This window comes from Siniperca chuatsi, linkage group LG17 (assembly GCF_020085105.1).
Source record: "Siniperca chuatsi isolate FFG_IHB_CAS linkage group LG17, ASM2008510v1, whole genome shotgun sequence".
Classification (NCBI taxonomy): Eukaryota; Metazoa; Chordata; class Actinopteri; order Centrarchiformes; family Sinipercidae; genus Siniperca; species Siniperca chuatsi.
Genome location: NC_058058.1, coordinates 9993175 through 10011685, shown reverse-complemented (window position 1 = coordinate 10011685; position 18511 = coordinate 9993175). Strand labels below are relative to the sequence as shown.

The following is an 18511-nucleotide window of genomic DNA, read 5'->3' as shown; positions in this document are numbered from 1 at the left end:
TTTTAGCTTCCGCTCATCAGTCTACAATATTTTTTTGGGGGGGAGAGAACACTGAGGGGGTCTGAACTTCTTTTAAAAATCAACTCAAACTAAACTTTTATGTTTGCAGAGTAAGACAGCCTGGATCAAGGGCAGAGAACCTTTGAGTGCTAGAAACAGTCCTTCAGCAGTCTGTTTTTCCCTCAGACTTAATCAGCCTATTACAGCTATTGATTAGCCATGCACCTGTTGAGCCGGGTTGGCACTTTTCAAGGACGGAAACCAGCCAGCGCTCTCTCCATTTAAACTTTGAGTTCTGCAGAGCCAACATAGACTGATTATGCTGCCTTACTCTTAACAACTCAATTTCTCTTCTTCATGTCTTTATCTCCTTCTCACACTCTCTGCCCCATTTCCTGTCTCTCTTTTACATTCACACCATCTTTCTCCTTGTCTGACCTTTGTCTACTTTGTATTCCCTCTCTCCCCACCCCCCTGCCTCTCACCCACCACCTTCTTTTTCTTTTTCCTTCCAGTGGCCCTGTATGCCATCAGTGCAGTCTATTTTGCCGGTGTGATGGTGCGTCTGATGCTGACACTGACTCCGGTGGTGTGCATGCTGTCTGCAGTGGCTTTCTCCAGTGTCTTTGAGCATTACATGGGAGATGACACAAAGAGGGAGAAACCCCCCGCTGAAGACAGCAGTGATGAGGACGACAAGAGGAATTCTGGGAATCTTTATGACAAGGTCAAGACAGAATAATTGTCGAAATTCACATCTACCGAAATAATAATGTCACACAGTGTTGCTATCTTTAAGGAAATTCTCCTATTCTTTGCACTTTGCATTGCCCTGCAACAGGTCATGTAACTATGATGCTTGAACTTTGACTTTCAAATACCTAAAATGTAATACTGTAATACCACGGCAAACAAGAAAAGACAAAACGTCAGTCACTGAGATATTTTGCTAAATTCCTCATTGACTTTTCACACCTTTGCAGCACCTTTTCCTCATGCCCTACCAGTTTTGCTCACCAGTTTGTGTAAACTGATTCAGCTGTGATTCAGCTGCAACTGTTTGATGCTGTTTCAATGATTTTAGCCATTTGACTTTACTGAATTTTGATCTGACTGCTGTCACCGTTGAGCCAAACTGTGGCGTTGTCTATTCCAGTCCACCATGTAATCACATCAGTTCATGTGTTACCCACAAATATCCATCCTTTAGAGGTGATGCTGAAATAACATTTAAGCTTGTGTAACAATTTTGTATAGTTGATAAATGCTTCAAAAATGTTTTTGAACATCAAGAGATCAATCTTGGAAGTCTGCTTATGGTGACAGTGCTCATTACACATCCTTGCTGGAAAAATGCAGTGATGGACATTTTGACTATGCTTGAAGGCTTTGTTGTTAATACAGGCTGCTGCCTCTGTAAATATAAAAACTGTACACAATGTTATACAAGTTGTGACGCACATTTCTGCTAATAGTTGATGGTAAAAATGTGTTGTAAAAAGTAGTAATGGGCCAATAATAACAATGCAGGTTTCAAAACAAAAGGTTCTGCAAATGTTTTGATGTCAGAAACATGTGAACAACATTATATAACAACATTATATACAGTGTTTACAATAAAAACTCTACAGGGAACCTTTTAAGACACTCAACCTTCTTACATGTATTTATTTTATCAGGCAATTTATCCAATGTCATCAACCTATCGTGTTCATGGAGTAGTTTGTTAAACGCTTTGTTTGCAAACAGATTTGTCCTTTAAATTAGTTTGTTAGTTAGTTAACTAACCTTTATTTAATCAGGAAGTCTTATTAAGAACAAGATGTCCTTTACAAGAGAGACCTAAGAACAAATCTCATCTATCCATCCATCCATCCATCCATCATCCATCCATCCATCCATCCATCCATCCATGCAAGCAAGCAAGCAAAAACAGTCACAGATATTATAAAATATCAGCAAACAACCTCACATCCCAGTTTTGAATGAGTGTCTATAACTTCAGCAGTTCTGTTTAACATCTCACTTTTTGGCAGAATTCAAATGTTATGTCCTCTTATCTGCATGTATCTCCGCTCACCTTTAGCCACAGTTTAGATGTCAGAGTAAGTAATTGGATGTGCTGGTGAAAAAACCTGTTCACATTGTGCAGATTTCTTCCCCACCAGAGTTTTCATAGCCTAACAATTCTCTGCTGCCGGTGTAAAATAATATTAGCTCATCACACAGCATGGAAAACTTGAGGATGCTCTAAGATACTATACTCAATCAACCATTTATTTCACTCAATAATTTATCTTCTCTGAATGCTACAGACTTTGCCGCCCATCATAATAGTGTTTGTCTCCCCCTGCAGGCTGGCAAGGTGCGTAAACATGTGTCAGAGCAGGAGAAGGCGGAGGAGGGTTTGGGTCCAAACATCAAGTCCATCGTCACCATGCTCATGTTGATGCTGCTGATGATGTTCGCTGTCCACTGCACCTGGGTCACCAGCAACGCATACTCCAGTCCCAGCGTGGTGCTCGCCTCGTACAACCACGACGGGTACGAATTATACAGGCGCACACACTTCAGTTGTAATGTGTTAATGGATGTTAAATAACCGCAAGGTGTCAAGCAAAGCGTCTAGTAATAGTTCATACTGCAGAAGGATGGATTGCTCCACCTTGCATGCAAATGAGAACGTATGTGTGAATGTGCATGAACACACAGAGCAGGAGGATAGAGGGAGCATATGTATATTTCATAAGGAGTTAGTGGAAATATTGAAATGTGCACCTATAAGCGTTAATATGATTGCTTAACTTAGTGTTTCTAGGTCACAGAAAACATCTGTGGACCATCTCTGAATTTACAAAAAGCTGATACATTATTCTCTCTGAGATTCTTTACAGGCATAATTATTCTCTTTAAGCATTAGGGAGGAAATATTGAAGGCCAAGACTAAATGGTAGACGCAAGTTCTCATACATATATTAATGATACCAAGGCAGTTCCCAGACAATGGTTTAGCCGTGCTACTGGGAGCAGCATAGCTGTCACTCTGCTCTTTTTCTCTCGCACATATACACCCACACACTCGCGCATAAATGCACATACAGACATAATATGATTACCATACCTACGGTTAATTGGTTGCCTGGCTTTATGTCTGCTCCCGCTCCTCGCGGTAAATTAGGACATGAGCGTTTAAAGTGTGAGGTGTTTTTTAACCCTCAAATTATTATGCATGGATGCGCTATTTTCAGCTGTTGTTGCCCTTCTGATTCAAAGTCTTAACTGAAATATTAATAGCCTCCACAGCCATATGCCTGTCAACACTGTTACCTGTCAACCTTATTTTCCTTGTTAGGACGCGCAATATCCTGGATGACTTCAGGGAGGCCTACTACTGGTTGAGACAGAACACAGACGAGCATGCACGCGTCATGTCATGGTGGGACTACGGCTACCAAATAGCCGGCATGGCCAACAGGACCACACTAGTAGATAATAACACATGGAACAACAGTCATATAGCACTGGTGAGCCCTCTATCTGTTTCTCTCATCTGTCTTATTCTGTTTCTTGTCTTCATCTCTGTGCTCTCTTCCTATTTTACTCTTTGGATTCATGCACACACAGAGAAATGAATGATTTCTTCTAGCAGCCACTGGATGATTAGCATGCTCTTCACTGAATTTCTTATGTAATTGCCACATTGTATAAAACCGCTGCTTCCAACAAGCCGGATAATCTTGTTTGCTCAAACTTTTCCCATTGAATTTACACTGTAGGGGGATTTCAGTTAATTGCTGTTAGATACTGTGGGTTTGATTTATTTTTTTTTTCTCTCTGCTGCCAAATGTAGAGAAATGTTTGTGTCTTTTAGTTAAGTCTGTTAAAGCCCTCTAGCTTTCTTCTCTCTTGCTTTCTACCTGCTGCCTGTTCTCTGTTCAGCATCTGTCCACAGGAAATGTAATTACAGAGAATGCAAGCTGGATCTCTGTTCAATAATTCCTGTTTTGTTTTTTTGCCATTGCCATATTGAATCATGTCTTGTGAAACAGGAAACCCCAATTAAAATACGACATGTCATTCTTTATCACTGTTTTTAGGTGGGGAAAGCCATGTCGTCCAACGAGAGCGCAGCCTACAAAATCATGAGGTCACTGGACGTGGACTACGTGCTGATTATCTTTGGAGGTGTGATCGGCTACTCTGGAGACGATATAAACAAGTTCCTTTGGATGGTGAGGATAGCGGAGGGAGAGCACCCCAAGGACATCAGGGTGAGTGCGACAGCAGCACCTGCCTGTCACTGCAGCTATTCTCCAGGAAATCATGTAGCAAGCACTTAGACAGCAGTGAAATCAATGTTTCCTCTTAACTTTTACACGCTCACTCTTTATAATGATGCTCAAGGATAAATTCTGTTCAGCCCCCTGTGGTGCATTCATGTTATTCTCGACTTTGCGGCATTATGTAAACAGCAACCTTTTTTTAATGCAAGAAAATATCAAATTGAGATTTTCAAGTTCATGATTTCTCTGTATTTTTTATTTTATTGTATTTTTTTTGTTTGTTTGTTTGTTGTTGTTTTTTTGCTGGCTTGAATTGTCAACTTACAGCACCTCATGAATGCTGCAGCCAACTCTTCACCAGCACATGAATGCACTACCCAAAACTACAAGTAACAGCCACAAATACACATTCAATAGGTTGACCTTATTGTAGAAGCAACACCTCAAATGTTCAGTAGTGGACACAGACATGTTTGGACTTCCACAGGCTACTTTGTGTTCAGTTTCAGCTTGAATTATTTTGAATACGAGAATGTATTGATGTGTACGTAATGATGTTTCCTGTCATCCCGCCACTCTGCTGTCACAGCGTTACTTTACCTGTCTGAAGTCTTTGTTGTGCACGTGTAGAAGTAAAAACCTGATTAGAAACCCAGCTACTCCTAAACATGGCCAAGAAATCAGTGTTCTCCAGGAGAAATCTAACTGTGGAAACCATGTTTCTCTAGTCCCCTACTCTGATTACAAAACCTGGTTTTTCAGTTATGTTACGTTTAAAAAATCTGCTTACTTGAGCATACCAACTGTAACCCGGTTACTTTAAGCAATAGCTTGGGAAACATTTTGGGAAATACGCTTATTTGCTTTCTTGCTGAGAGTTAAATGAGAAGATCAATGGCACTCATGTCTCTATGGTAAATATGAAGCTACAGCCAACAGACGGTTAGCTTAGCACAAAGACTGGAAACGGGGAGACCGCTAACCTGGCTCTGTCCGAATGCAACAAAAATCTTCATACCAGCACCTCTAAAGATCACTACACGTTATGTCGCGTTCATTTAATCTGTACAAAAATCTAATAAGCATATTTCCCAAAATGTCCAACTATTCCTGTACACACACACACACACTGATTGAAGACTGCAATCGTTTCTGGTTTTGTGTGTAACAGAGATTTACTATTGTATAACATTTATGTCCTAAAATAAGTCATTTTTAAAATAGTGTGGGTTTTCAAAACTAATTGTATGTTTATGTAAAGACAGTAGTTTTTATTGATGAAAGTGATATAATTTTGTTATTTTTATCCACCACGCCCTATCTCATCAATTAATGTGAAATCCCAAATCCAACCTTAATCAGTCAGTGTCATCAGGCCCTGTCATACTTGGGACCTTTTTATTTATTTATTTCATTCCTTTTTTTTAATCCACCCTTTTCATCATGTCCAGTCAGTGAGTTCTTGGTGTTGGAGTAACTAAATTACTTCACCATCTACTCATTTTCTGGACCTTATCTTACTTTCATCCTTGTCTTCTTTAGGAGAGTGACTACTTCACCCCTCAGGGAGAGTTCAGAGTGGACAAGGCCGGTTCACCAACTCTGCTCAACTGCCTCATGTACAAGATGTCCTATTATCGATTTGGTGAAATGCAGGTGAGGAGAGAAGTTCTTATTAAAGACGAGCCAAGTAACATCTGCAAAAACTCCACAACTCTGCATGTCTTTGATTATTTTTTTCATCTCCAGGTCAGGGCTAGAGAGAAATTCTCTACTGAATTTAAAGATGTTTTGTGGGGGTTATGATCCACTTAGGAGGTACAAATAATGTGCCAAGATCAGAAAGTAACAAGCAGCTGCCATCACCAAAGAAGTAAATAAGTATGGCTACTATATTTTATGGAGCATGGAGTTTTACCAGAGAATAACAAGCAGCTGCCACCACCAAAGGTGTAAAACTTCTTGCTACTGTATCTTAAAGCAGAGCCAGCTGGCAGACAGGCAGAAGAGGATTTAAGGCGATGCATTGGGGAGTTCCTGAGGTTCCAAGAGGGGGTTGTTGGGGGGAAAGAAAGGATGAAGAGGAATATGAAGGATTGGCAGAAGCTTTGAAATGTGCCACGGCTACTTCTGGCAGGTAGCAGAGGAGAGATGAGAGGGATCCTTCTTGCCAGGTGCTTACATCCCTGCTGTAGATGCAGTCTGGCCAACATCTCAGCTGAGATGGGCGAATCTATGCTGCCACCATCCGCAGACAGACAGCCAAAGCAACTGTGTAGCTCACAGCGTTGTTTCGGGGGTAAAGAGATGGAGAGACTGAGGCACAGAAGGAGACGGAGGACAGGAGGGAGTGAGCCCAGCGAGGGAAGAAGGAAAGCGTTAGAGTAGGGAGGGGGGTAGATTAGGTTTACGGAAACAGGATGTGACAAGGGGAAACAGAGGCTTGGAGGACATCAGGAAAAAGACAGAGAGGAGTGAACCATACAGGACAGTTTGTAGCGGTGAGTGGAGACTAAGGGGATAATATTGACGATGCATAATACAGTGCAGAATACAAAGTATGTAATGAATAGAATCAAACCAGAGACTTCATATCTCCTCAAAACCTATTCATTTATTTTCCTCTTAACATTTAAATGACAAGTTGAACAGTGCTACTAAATACATGCAGAGAGACTAAATTATTGTGACTAATAATAATTTAATATTTCACACTCTGTGTCCTCTGAAGCTGCCTGAAGGCATAAACGAGATGCCAAGTTACTGTAGCTGGGAATGTGGTACCTGAAGGGAGAGTGAGAGTGGAGACTGAGGAGAGAGGACAAAACAGGAGAAAAATAGAATAGAGGGAAGGTAGATGAAGACTGTAGCTTTGAGAATCGAGGTGACAAGGGCAAATCAAGTGTGAGAAGGGACACAGAAAGAGGAGTAGTCGAGGGCTTTTAGAGCAGAATCGTAGGAATATGAGGATGTAATTGGCTCATACAGTGATAGTAATGTATTAGTCGCCGAAGGACAGACGCTGCGCTGTAATCAAAGTGCAATCAGACTTTTTGTTTTTCTTTTTTAATTGTTTGTCCTTGTCTTTATCTGTTGAGCGCTAATGTTTGAATTAGTAAAACTGCTGTGGGCTGAAATGGAATTAAAATGAAGTGAGTTAGCTATTTACCCGTTTCCAGTCTCTTTGCAAAGCTAAGCTAACCGGCTCCTGGCTGTAGCTTCATATTCAACATACTGATATGAGAGTGGTATCGATCCTCTCATCTAGCTCTATTTATTTCCCAAAATGTCGAACTATTCCTTTAAACCAAGAAGCTTTTTGCAGTTAGTCTAATGACAACCTTATCCTTCTCCCAGCTGGACTTCCGGACGCCTCCTGGCTTTGACCGAACACGCAACGCCGAGATCGGCAACAAGGATATCAAGTTCAAGCACCTGGAGGAGGCGTTCACCTCAGAGCACTGGCTGGTCAGGATCTACAAGGTCAAGAACCTGGACAACAGAGAGCCGCTGGACCGCAAGATTCGTAGTGTCGTGCCCAAGCAGAAGTACACTTCCAAAAAGGTACCAGGTGACATCCTGTTTTGTTGTTTTAAATAGATGACTCATGTTTTAGAAAGATTCATTTATGTTTTATAAATAATTTAAGGAAAAGTACCTCCCTAAAACAAATATTTTTCCTTAAAAAAAAAACAAAAACGTTCTATCGTTGACTCGTGACATGAAGAGCAGCTTAACACCTCGTTTTAGTTTGAACACAGCCCTTCACGAGTTTCCACCTTCACTGACGGTGATTCAGAGCCGTTTGAACTGCTAACGTATCTTACGGAGGCAGAACAGGAGATGTGAATGAGGGGAGGGAGGATGTGAATTTGCCCAAAACACTGTTACACTCACCAACACTATAAACTAATAGTGTATTAGGAGTAGTATTTCTACCACTACTGCTCTGTTACATGCTCTTAATCTCTCTCAGACAGTTGATTTCTGTATTTATATGTTGAGGTGTGTGTGGATGGGATGGAGGGTGAACGTGACACTGCCTTGTAGTTCAGGGGAGTACCAGGACATGTGATACATTTTTCACAGATTTTATTATATTTTATTTGGTTATTTTGGTCTCGAGGACAGAATAATTAGATTTTCTCTGGAAAAAGACAAAAAGAAATTATGTTATAATAAACACTATAGGCTGGGACCAGCGTTGCAAAGTGACTGTACATATAATTTACTCAACTCAAATATGGGGATTTTTTGTTAACATGTGAACTAGCTTAATATTCTTTAATGAATGTTTATGATTATAAACAACTCTCCATCATGAAAAAAAACAGAGTATATGCTCCAATTTAAGTTTTTAAGACCAATATTGTACAGTACTTGTTTATATATTTTGTATATTGAAGCACTAAATTCATCATAATCAGTCATTAGATTATATCAATAGATTATGTTTGATGGTCCAGAAGTGATATGTAAGTAATTTAAATCCAATTTATATCCCATAAATTCTAGATGAAAAAACGATTTTAGTCACAGAATGGTTTGACATTAGATTTGTTTTTCTGTCTAACCAGACTGCCAAGAGGAAGCGAGGACACATCAAGAACAAGCTTGTCCTTAGGAAAGGCAAGAAACTACAAAAAAAATAATGATGATGAACTCTTCTAGGAAAACAAACAAACAAATGCGAAGAAACCTCGGAACAACCAATGAAGAAGAACACAGGGGCCGTATATCTGGGACTTGGTCTCAAGCGCTTCTCATTAGAGCGCCCCCGTGTGTTTAGGAAGTTGAAGTGTCATATCGGGTTGGCTCCAGAACTGTTGTCCTGTTTTATCCTGAGGACCGTTTGTCTTGCTTATTTTCTCCTGTTTTTGTTTTTCTGTTGTTTTTTTTTACTTTGTACTTGAATGTGTGGCAAGGCGTAGGGCTGCTCTACTTGGTTCGGTGTTGATTAATTTTTTTGTGGTACATTTAATTAACTGCTTATCAGTACAGGGATCGGGGTTCAGAGGAGGTGGAGGGGAAACGAGAGAAGACTAGGAACATTTGCACCAAAGACCCATCGACCTTGCTCCATGGCACATGTGAACTCATTACTGAGAGCGAGGAAGCGCAGAAGTGAAAGCTGAGGACTTGTTCCTGACACGTGTACAGAGGACAGTATGCGGTATGGAGGAACGTCACCGTCTAGGCACAGCCCATCTGTAATATTAACCTTTATATCATCATCATCTCCTTTATGTCTGCCTGACTCGACTCCCCGACCTTCTTTTTCAACAAATTCTTTAAAAAAAAAAAAAAATTGGCCTAATATGTAAATATGTTATGTAAAGAAAATGTCTAAAAGGATGATAATATATTGGATTATTGTGGTGATTTTTAAATATGCAGTTCCTGTTTTTTTCTTAATTTCTTTGTGATTGTTTTGTAATTTTTTTTTGTATGACAGCAAATAGAACAGTGACTGCAATAATTCTTGTACAGAGGGGCTTAAGGTTTTGTTGAAAGAATGAATGTGAATTTTTACAATGTTCCCCCTGGCCCTCCTTTTTCATAAATTGCATAGATCGTGCATTTCTGCTGCTAGGGTTTTAAAGACGGAAGCAAGCAAGCGTGTGTGTAAAAAGTAGTGATAATAAATTAGGCCTCCCTTCCTGCAGAGGGAGCTCTCTAGTTCAGTGTGCAAAGCCTAGTGCCTCATCGCTGGTCATCATCGCCTCGTGACATTTGTGACTGTCTACTTTGTTAGCGTTTTTTAGCTCATCGTGTCTCAATGCAGCGGGTTGGGTTCTTCGACCAGACTGAGGCATTGGAAACTGGACATTTTCAAGATGTCTGGAAATAGACTTGTGAACTGTGAAGGGGGGTGGTTAGGACACAGGCACTGAAACTGGAAAAGACAAGTGAGGTCAGGAAAGGATGGACTAACGGCCATCTTCAGGATACTTTAGAGCTGTTTCCTAATTCCATACTGCATACAAGTCTAAAAGGTATTGAGTATGTAACTGCCGTTCTCAAATATGTCCATAAGCATTAGGACTGCAACTAGGTGTTATTAATCAATGAGTTATTTTGTCTGACCAAAAGTCCAAAACCCCAAAATATTCGTTTTTATAATGATACTTAAAAAGAGAAAAGCAGCAAATCATCACATGAGCAAATGGTATTTTTTCTTAAAAAATCACCATCAATTATCAAAATACTATTGCTTAATTGTCTAATTGTTTCACCTCACACCTGTAATTTGTTCACATTGTAGAATTAACAGCTATTCTAAATGTCATTATTTTCATAATTTTATCTGCTGATTTGTTTTCTCAATTAGTAGTTTTGTCTATAAAATGTTGGAAATTAAGTTAAAATGTCACTTAGATTCCCAGAGCCGACGATGATGTCGTTTTGTCTCACCAACCGTCCAAAAACCAGAAATATTCAATTCACACTGATTATAAAACAGAGAAAAACCGCAAATCCTCAGACTGAAGAAGCTGTCCCAAGCAAATGTTTGGCATTTTTGCTTGAAAAATGACTGACACAATAAATAGATTGTTATCGATGAATCGATTCATTATTTACTTCATTTATTGTTTGGGGAAATATGCCCAGTCAGTTTGTGTGATATTTTATGGACCAGAGTCCAAGCTGACATATTAGCTGATATTTAGTTTAATATAGAAGACAAAGGAAACAAGCAAATATTCACGTTCTTGCTTAAAAAAAAAAATCTTATACAATTAGTTAAACATTAAAATAGTTGATTAATTTCTGTCAATTGACTTACTGATGCCTGATTGTTTCAGCTCTAGTATACAGTATACAGTTGGGACACAGCTCTAATGAGCCGTAAACGTTGACTTGTATTGTGGGCACTGCACTGTTCTTTGTGTGTCTGGGTTCTTCAGATGCCAAGTCCAAACACTAAGAGTTTCTGTATGTGCACGCTTCAGTAACTCTTTTCATTTTTTTATCAAATAAGTGACACATCAAAAGACTAACACATCATACAGCTGTACTTGTTTTGTCACATCTCACAGAAAGTGACTTTTATTAGTTTCACCTGTTTATTTTTTTCTTTCTAAAAAATTGTCTGAATCGCTTTGTTCTTTGATCTTGTTTGAAACTGAGTGTCACCATTTCAGGCTTCAGACCTTCGACACAATGCCACATTGTTAATCAGTCACACAGAGCCTAAAACTGTGTCATGTCCTTTGATTTCTAATTTGTCAAGAGAGAGTTCATAATAAGCCTTAATGTGATGTGCAGTGTGTTGCCCTCTTTGTTTTAATTTTTCTTACATTTTGTGTCACTTAGGAGCGGCAGAACGGTTCCTTTCTCTTCTAAGTTTACTCATTTTTTAGTAGCTCAGTGCCGCCTGTCCCCAAAACCATTTTTGTTTTAATGAAATCCCTCCCTCACCTTTCAAAGTTTACATTTTTACATTGTTGTTCTGTTTAGCCATCTTTAAATATACACTTTAATGAAAATGTTTTGTGTAAGTTGTTGTTTTTGACGTATCCCCTCCCTTCCTAAAAAGCAATTATGAATGAAGTAATTTTAAACCAAAGCATTATTCAGAAATATTAACGGACAGTACATTCAGTATATTCATATATTTCTAGGTGAACAGAAAGCCAACCACTTGATGGCAGCATTAGCCTTTGGATGAAGACATTTGCTTCTGAGTCTATGTAGAAAGAATGAAAGCATGCTTGTTAGTGTATAGTCACGAGGTGGAATCCATTGGTATGTGGGTAAATATTGGTTTGATAATGTAGAGTCAAGCTTAACATCAACTTCCTAACGTTCCTTTACTTGACCTGAGCAAGGCACTTGAAACCTGTGAAGAGGTATACTTGGATATATGTGAAGCAGCACACTATCCTTAACAGTTATGTGTTGAAGTAGGCGGTACAATGTCATGACTATTTTGTTAATAAATGCATCTCTGCCAAGTCCCTCCAAAGGTACCGCATGGGGTTGTAATGCTCATTTCACCCCAGAAAACATCCTTAATAGGCAATTGTTAAATCTGCCCTGAGGATGATGGCACCAGAGGAAAGGCCATGCTGTTACCAAAATTATGTTTATCCTTTGTAGTGGCCATCTTAAACTCAGGCTCAGCTGTTCATGCTAATGTGCTCATTTTGGCATTTTAACACACACACACCTATGGATAGCATGCTAACATGCTCATCCTCAGCCATTTTTTGAGCTTCATGATAAAGTGTTACAGTTGAGTAAATATGCTCATGTTTAGCATGTCACATTTAGCATGTTAACAGTTAGCTATTAATTATTCACATTCTGTAGTTTAGCTAGCATGTTGCCATGTTTGCATACTGATATTATCATGGTTACAGGTTAATATTTGGTATGTAATGTTTGGCATGACATCAAGCCAACATCTAGCTTATTTGTTTACCATGCTAATGCTAAGCATGTTATCATGCTGTCATTTTTTTGCATATTTGCTATGTTAGCATTAATCTTCAACTGAGATTGACAGGAATTTGGTCATTAGTTTTAAAGGTGTCCTTTTGAGAGCTGACTTCTTGGAAACTGGTGGTGGCGTTAGATGAAAAGTCAGGGAACTGCCAACGACACTAGAGTTCATCCTCCGGGTGCTGTGAATATTTGTACTAAATTCATGGTAATAGATTTAGTTGTTCAGGATAAGTTATTCCACGGTGGAGCCACTCCACTAGCAAGGTTAAAAAGAGTGAGTCCATGATTGTCATGGCACATTCATTAGAAAACAGGATGTGCTTTGACCTATGTTATGACAAATGAGCTGGTGCTTAGCTCCTCTACCTGTGGAGTGAATGAGGAGTAAGCGGCATACAGTTTGATTAATCACTTGAATGCAGGACATTATAACAGATGTGCATTCAGGACATCATGAGAAGACATGTTTAATTAAAAAAAGGTAGAAGGTCTTTATTAATGGACAATCCCTCCTTTTGGAAATTAAAAAAAAAACAACTGCTTGTTAGTTTCATGTAAGTCATAAATGAGTAATGAACAGTCGTTTGCTGTAGATGACAGGTTTTATCAATGGTTGCAGGTTTGTTCTCTATACTGTCATGGCATAAGCTACAAATAGGCATCTGGTAAATTCACCTGGCTTAAAATACTACTTGAAAATTTAAATGAAGGAACAACTGAAAGGATGAGCAGTGAGGAGTTTGTGAATGTCCTTTCATGACAAAAAATATAATATAAAGCCATAAGAAAAACATGAAGTGGATTTACTGTTAATTTCTCTTATTTAATTTCTGCTTTACGTTTAGAAAAAACATAAAATTGGCCACATAGTTTGTCAAATATGGAAAGTGAGTACCACAGTAGTATGACACAGTACATTTCCTTTTCTATCCAACAGGCTGGTTACCCTAGTTCCCAGTGATTGTTATTCTGGTAGATTATCCTCTCATCTTCACAGAGGCAACCTTCCAGCGACCCCCAGATGTGAGAACATGGTTGTGTTTTTTCTGTAAGCCGCCTCATCCATATTCATCACCACGGCCGACCCAAGGAGAAGTATTAACTTCAGGAGGCACGGGCTGGGTGAGCAGCGGCTGCCTAATTATATAAGTGCCATTTTGAGGGCACAGATACAAAAAAAAAAAGATTAGAAGACCCGAAAGCATTTTGCCACAAACAAAACCAGTGTTTTGTTTTGGAAGTAAAAGTGGCTAATGGCTGGAATGGCTGAATAAGAGACGTAGTAATGGAAATCACTGTTATGCAGAGGTGTCGCAGTGGGTGAAATACTGTAAATGGAGCGACGTGGCAAAATAAAAAGGTAAAACAAAAAGCATGTGTAGTAGCGAAACAGTACAAGATGGCAAAGTAGCATAATATTAAAATGTGCCCAAATACATTCATAATGTAGACAAAACGATCAGGACCTTCACTTTCTAATATCTCACTGTAATGTACTGTATAATAATATATACTAACACAATCTAATGTAGTACATTTGTTCATTTTACCTCTTGATTTATATCTCCTTTTAAATCTGGTTAGGTGATCTTATTTCCCGTAAAGCTCTTAGAGACCACCCTGATTGGTAAAAGTCATAGATAATATTAAAATATTAAATTCATTTCTATGGTAAAAGTGCTTTTATAAACAACTAATTTACAGCTACAGTATTATGTGTTACAGGGAGCTTGAATCAATTCATTCTAACGCTGCATCACAGACTAAAAGCTTGGAACCATTGACAATGTCTGAGAAAACATATTGATCATTTAAAAAAAAAAAACAAAGCAAAACACCAGTGGCAAACTTCATTACTGTGTGTGTGCAAAAAAGGCCTTGGCAAGGTGAAAAATAGAAATACTCTACTTTGAATAGTAATATTATTAACTGTATATAAAAATGTACTTTTGTCCCAAGAGCTCCAACAACCGTCTTGGTTATAACAGTGGAGATAGATCCCTTTGGCACCTTGCTTGTTTGTGTGTCAGTCTGGGAGTCTATAGCTCAGGTCTGGAGGTCTCTGGAGGACACTGCTCCCTTCGCTTGACGTCCTGACCTCTGGAGAGGCAGAAGCTCAGTTATCGTCCATGAGGAGAGAGTCTTCTTCTGCTGTCAGGTCGACTTCCACAGTGAGTTGTTGTAGATCCAACCGTCTCCCTGCATGTGCGAGGAAGAAAAACGGATGATTAAAAAAGAAAGTGAATACCAAACTAAACTTTTATCATCTGTTACCGAAGCAGACATTAAGGGTCAGTTCACCCAAATTACCAAAAGTAACAATAGTGGCATCTAGCCATTTGATAGATTTTTGCCTCCATCCCAATACAATGGGGCCCAGTAACGATTTCAGGAACTTTAGTTTCAACCGAAGGAACCAGGGACTAAATTTAGTTCCTTAGCCATAGTTCATGGTGCCACAAAAAGCCAGTGCTCTGTACTTTGTGTTGGCACAGGAACTATGATATTGTTTAGGGATAACGGTGCACATTTTCAGCAGTCTCTCACAGTGTTGCACTCGGTTGTTCACACGAGCGCAATTATTGTTTTGTTTTCTCAGATCTCTCTGGAAGTTTCTCACCACTACCAACAATAGTTTCCAGCTGTGAGCTGCTCCTGCATTTCCTTTGTGCACTGCATTGCAGGAGAATAACAAGCAGTCAATCAACAGCACACTAAAAATCACACTTTTTTGCATTATTATTGTTAAGTGTATATTGTTTATTTTGTCACTTTCAGTGTGAACATACTTCATACTCAAAACCTGCTTTGGTAGCTATGTAGCACTGATTTGGTTTAGTTCCTGGTTTAGTTCCTGTGTTTAATTGCTGTGGCTCCACAGTTCCTGGAGCTTTTTGGTCAAAAAGGGGCATTGGTTACTCTGCCATCAGTTTTCAGAAGAACCACTTTCTACTGAAGAAATATGTTCACAGTGAGGTCTGTGAATTACCCAGAATAACAAGAACATTGTTTCTACAGAGAGATACTACTGTAGAATTTTTTTTTAACGAAAACAAAATTCCATTTACTGCTGCAATGACAAAGCCAGGAAAATGAAAACTGTCAAGGTACCACCAGAGGTAAGTGGGGAAATGTGTTATTTATTTATTAAAATGTTTTGTTGTTGTTGTTGTTAGGGTGAATTTACGCTTTAAGAATGACCACATAATTTCAGTTGGTAGCTGTGTGCTAAGTCACTGCCTCATTCACTACTCCCTCAGAGACACTGACACACACTGGTTGACTCTGTGGTGAGCAGTAACCTAAAAATTGTGGACATTTTGTGTCATTACTGATACATGTGGCACACATATATGGAACATTAATTTCACTCACATAAAATGGCAGACTGTAAATATAGTGTAAACAGGAAGTGATTTCCGACATAGCCTCTAATATATTTAGAAACGATATTTAGAAAAGAATGGCTAACTAAAAATTGAAGGGCAGTTTTGAGATCATGCTTGTATAACAGTTACAATCTTTATCTCCCTCCACTGTACCTCTTTACTGAAGTATTTGGGTGTCCAGGGTTTGTTATCAGCTGCTCTCTGCCTCTCCTCCCCTCTCTGTCGCTCCTCCAGCCTGTGTTTGTGCTCCGTGGCCTCATCAATGTTCCCTTCCTTCAGCGACTTGGTGACATGTTGCCATAACCGCCTACAAGCACAGGTAACAGTTACATTTATTAGCAATTCTCCCACATCTGGCGCTACCCTCCCTAGAGGTAATGAGTTTTTCACCTGGATTCTGTCCTCCCCTGTCTCTCCACAGGCCGCAGCTTCTTCCTGGTGACTGGAAGTTTGGCCGTGTCGATCACTTTGGTTTCCCCGCTGCTGTAGGTGAACTCCAGTGTGCCGTTCCACTCGCCCTGGGCTTTGCACACGATGGTGTTGGTCGGGTTGTGTTTGACCTCTGCCATCACTCTGAGTTGCCCAAACATAGAGACTGTTGTTAGGAATTTGTCTTGTCTGCATTTTACATTTCAGGAATAAGATACTAATGGACTTAACATCACTTACAGCCACTATGTGAAGATTTATTTTACGTGATTCTGAACCCTGTCTCCTACAAATTATGTTTATATACTACTAAAAAAATCTGAAAAGTTTTGAAGGAAACCTAATTGTTGCCTAGATTATGTTTAGTGGCAACATTTTAGGAAGGTGTTCAGGATGGATGGTGGGCATACGAAGTGCAGAACTTTGACATTGGAAACCAGGGTTCACATTTAAATACATTATATCTCCCGTTTCAAGTCATTGTTGACTTTTTCAATATTTAGCCAAGACAGCAGTCTTCCCTAATGATCCCTAACCCTAACCAAGTGCTTTAAGTGCCTAAATATAACTATGTGCTTCAAGCAGATATTGTAGGGAAAACAAATGAAATGTCAGTGAAAAGTTCAAACTGTTTCCACAAAACGTAATTCAGGTGGCATTACATTTCTCAAATGTACAGTGTTTGCTGTTGTACTAATATATAAACATAATTTCTAGGAGACAGGCTTGTAATTATAGCATCTTGTAAGTTATTTTAATTGCATGGAATTTGTTTGTGCTAGTTTCCACTGGGGTTCTCAGTTTACTGCAAACAGTCTGTGTGTTGCTGTCAGCCAAATTCTCAAATTCTACACCAAGTGGCTTTTATATCATTAGTATTTTAAAATTTGAGGCATTATTTTCTCACAAACACTCTTTTACTGACTTGCATACTGCATTTATACTGTGCCGAACTTGTCCTGTTTTATTGTGAAATCTGTTTTTTTGCTTTACATCATTACAAAGGGAAATTGCTTTATGCATTTATACTTTATACTTTAAGTCAGGAAGTACTGAGTTTTTCAGCATTGCAGATGGAGGAATAAGTGAAAGGTTGATGGAATATTTGGGTGTTGCAGTATCTGTATGTTTGTGATATAATAAAATAAATTCACTGAAAATGTTTTCTGTGTTGTTTTCTCTATAATAAAGTGAAAGAAAAAAAGAGATACAGAGAGGGGTAGCAAGATCAGGAAGTAACTTTTTAACAGCAAGTGCTACATACATCACTCATATATGCTGTCATTGTAGTAAAAAACTTAAATGGGTGGAGAAAGAATTTACCGACTGTTTTTATGCAGCTGTTGTCAGGGAGGAACCTTTATCACAAGTTTAGTGAATGACATAATCTGCCTGGTATCCAGTATATAATAAATGTGCAACATTTGCTTATTTATTATTCTAATAATAGTGTGGAGCACAACACCACTGATACCAGACTGACACCAGCCAATTTTATAAATGAATAAAAGTAAATAAAGGTTTAGAGCAACCAGTCGTAATGTTTGCTGTCAAAGTGAGATGGAGTGTATAAAGGCAGGTGCTGAGAGAGAAAGAAACGCTCAGAAATACTCACCTGTGTACCTTCCCTCCATAGAACGGCTTGGTGTGAAAGGTGACGGTGGCAGAGTAGCCGCTCTTGACACAGTTGATGGAGACTTTGCCCCCCAGCTCCACCCAGGGGACGGTGAGGATGGAGCGGGCGTAGGCACAGGGCAACGTGAAGACGTACTCCTCGTCGTGCTCCAGGAGACAAAGGACCCCTGAGGAGAGAAGGGAAGAAGAGTGAGGGAAAGATTTATGATGGGAACACAAATGCACAGAAACAGACAAGAAAACAGACGAAACTTGTTTATTAGGAAAAACTAACAGCACAAATGTGGTTTGGAGGAGATGATGCCATTCTCTCGAAAGTTCAAA

At 39.3% G+C, this 18511-nt stretch overlaps 2 protein-coding genes across 7 annotated transcripts in view; one reads left to right on the top strand and one right to left on the bottom strand.

Annotated features, from left to right (window-relative positions):
* Positions 1 to 11773, top strand: part of LOC122864804 (dolichyl-diphosphooligosaccharide--protein glycosyltransferase subunit STT3B) — an 80735-nt gene extending 68962 nt beyond the window's left edge. The window contains exons 10-16 of the mRNA XM_044172486.1: positions 516 to 727; positions 2357 to 2544; positions 3353 to 3524; positions 4098 to 4271; positions 5826 to 5939; positions 7641 to 7847; positions 8861 to 11773. Of these exons, the coding sequence (XP_044028421.1) occupies positions 516 to 727; positions 2357 to 2544; positions 3353 to 3524; positions 4098 to 4271; positions 5826 to 5939; positions 7641 to 7847; positions 8861 to 8935 (1142 nt within the window). The 3' untranslated portion in view covers positions 8936 to 11773. The remainder of the gene's footprint in view (positions 1 to 515; positions 728 to 2356; positions 2545 to 3352; positions 3525 to 4097; positions 4272 to 5825; positions 5940 to 7640; positions 7848 to 8860) is intronic.
* LOC122864802 (oxysterol-binding protein-related protein 10) overlaps positions 11392 to 18511 on the bottom strand; it is a 97672-nt gene continuing 90552 nt past the window's right edge. For all 6 annotated transcript variants that reach the window (XM_044172485.1, XM_044172482.1, XM_044172480.1 and 3 more), the window contains 4 exons: positions 18168 to 18354; positions 16514 to 16696; positions 16277 to 16430; positions 11392 to 14933 (listed from right to left, as the gene is read on the bottom strand). In XM_044172485.1, the coding sequence (XP_044028420.1) occupies positions 14889 to 14933; positions 16277 to 16430; positions 16514 to 16696; positions 18168 to 18354 (569 nt within the window). In that variant the 3' untranslated portion in view covers positions 11392 to 14888. The remainder of the gene's footprint in view (positions 14934 to 16276; positions 16431 to 16513; positions 16697 to 18167; positions 18355 to 18511) is intronic.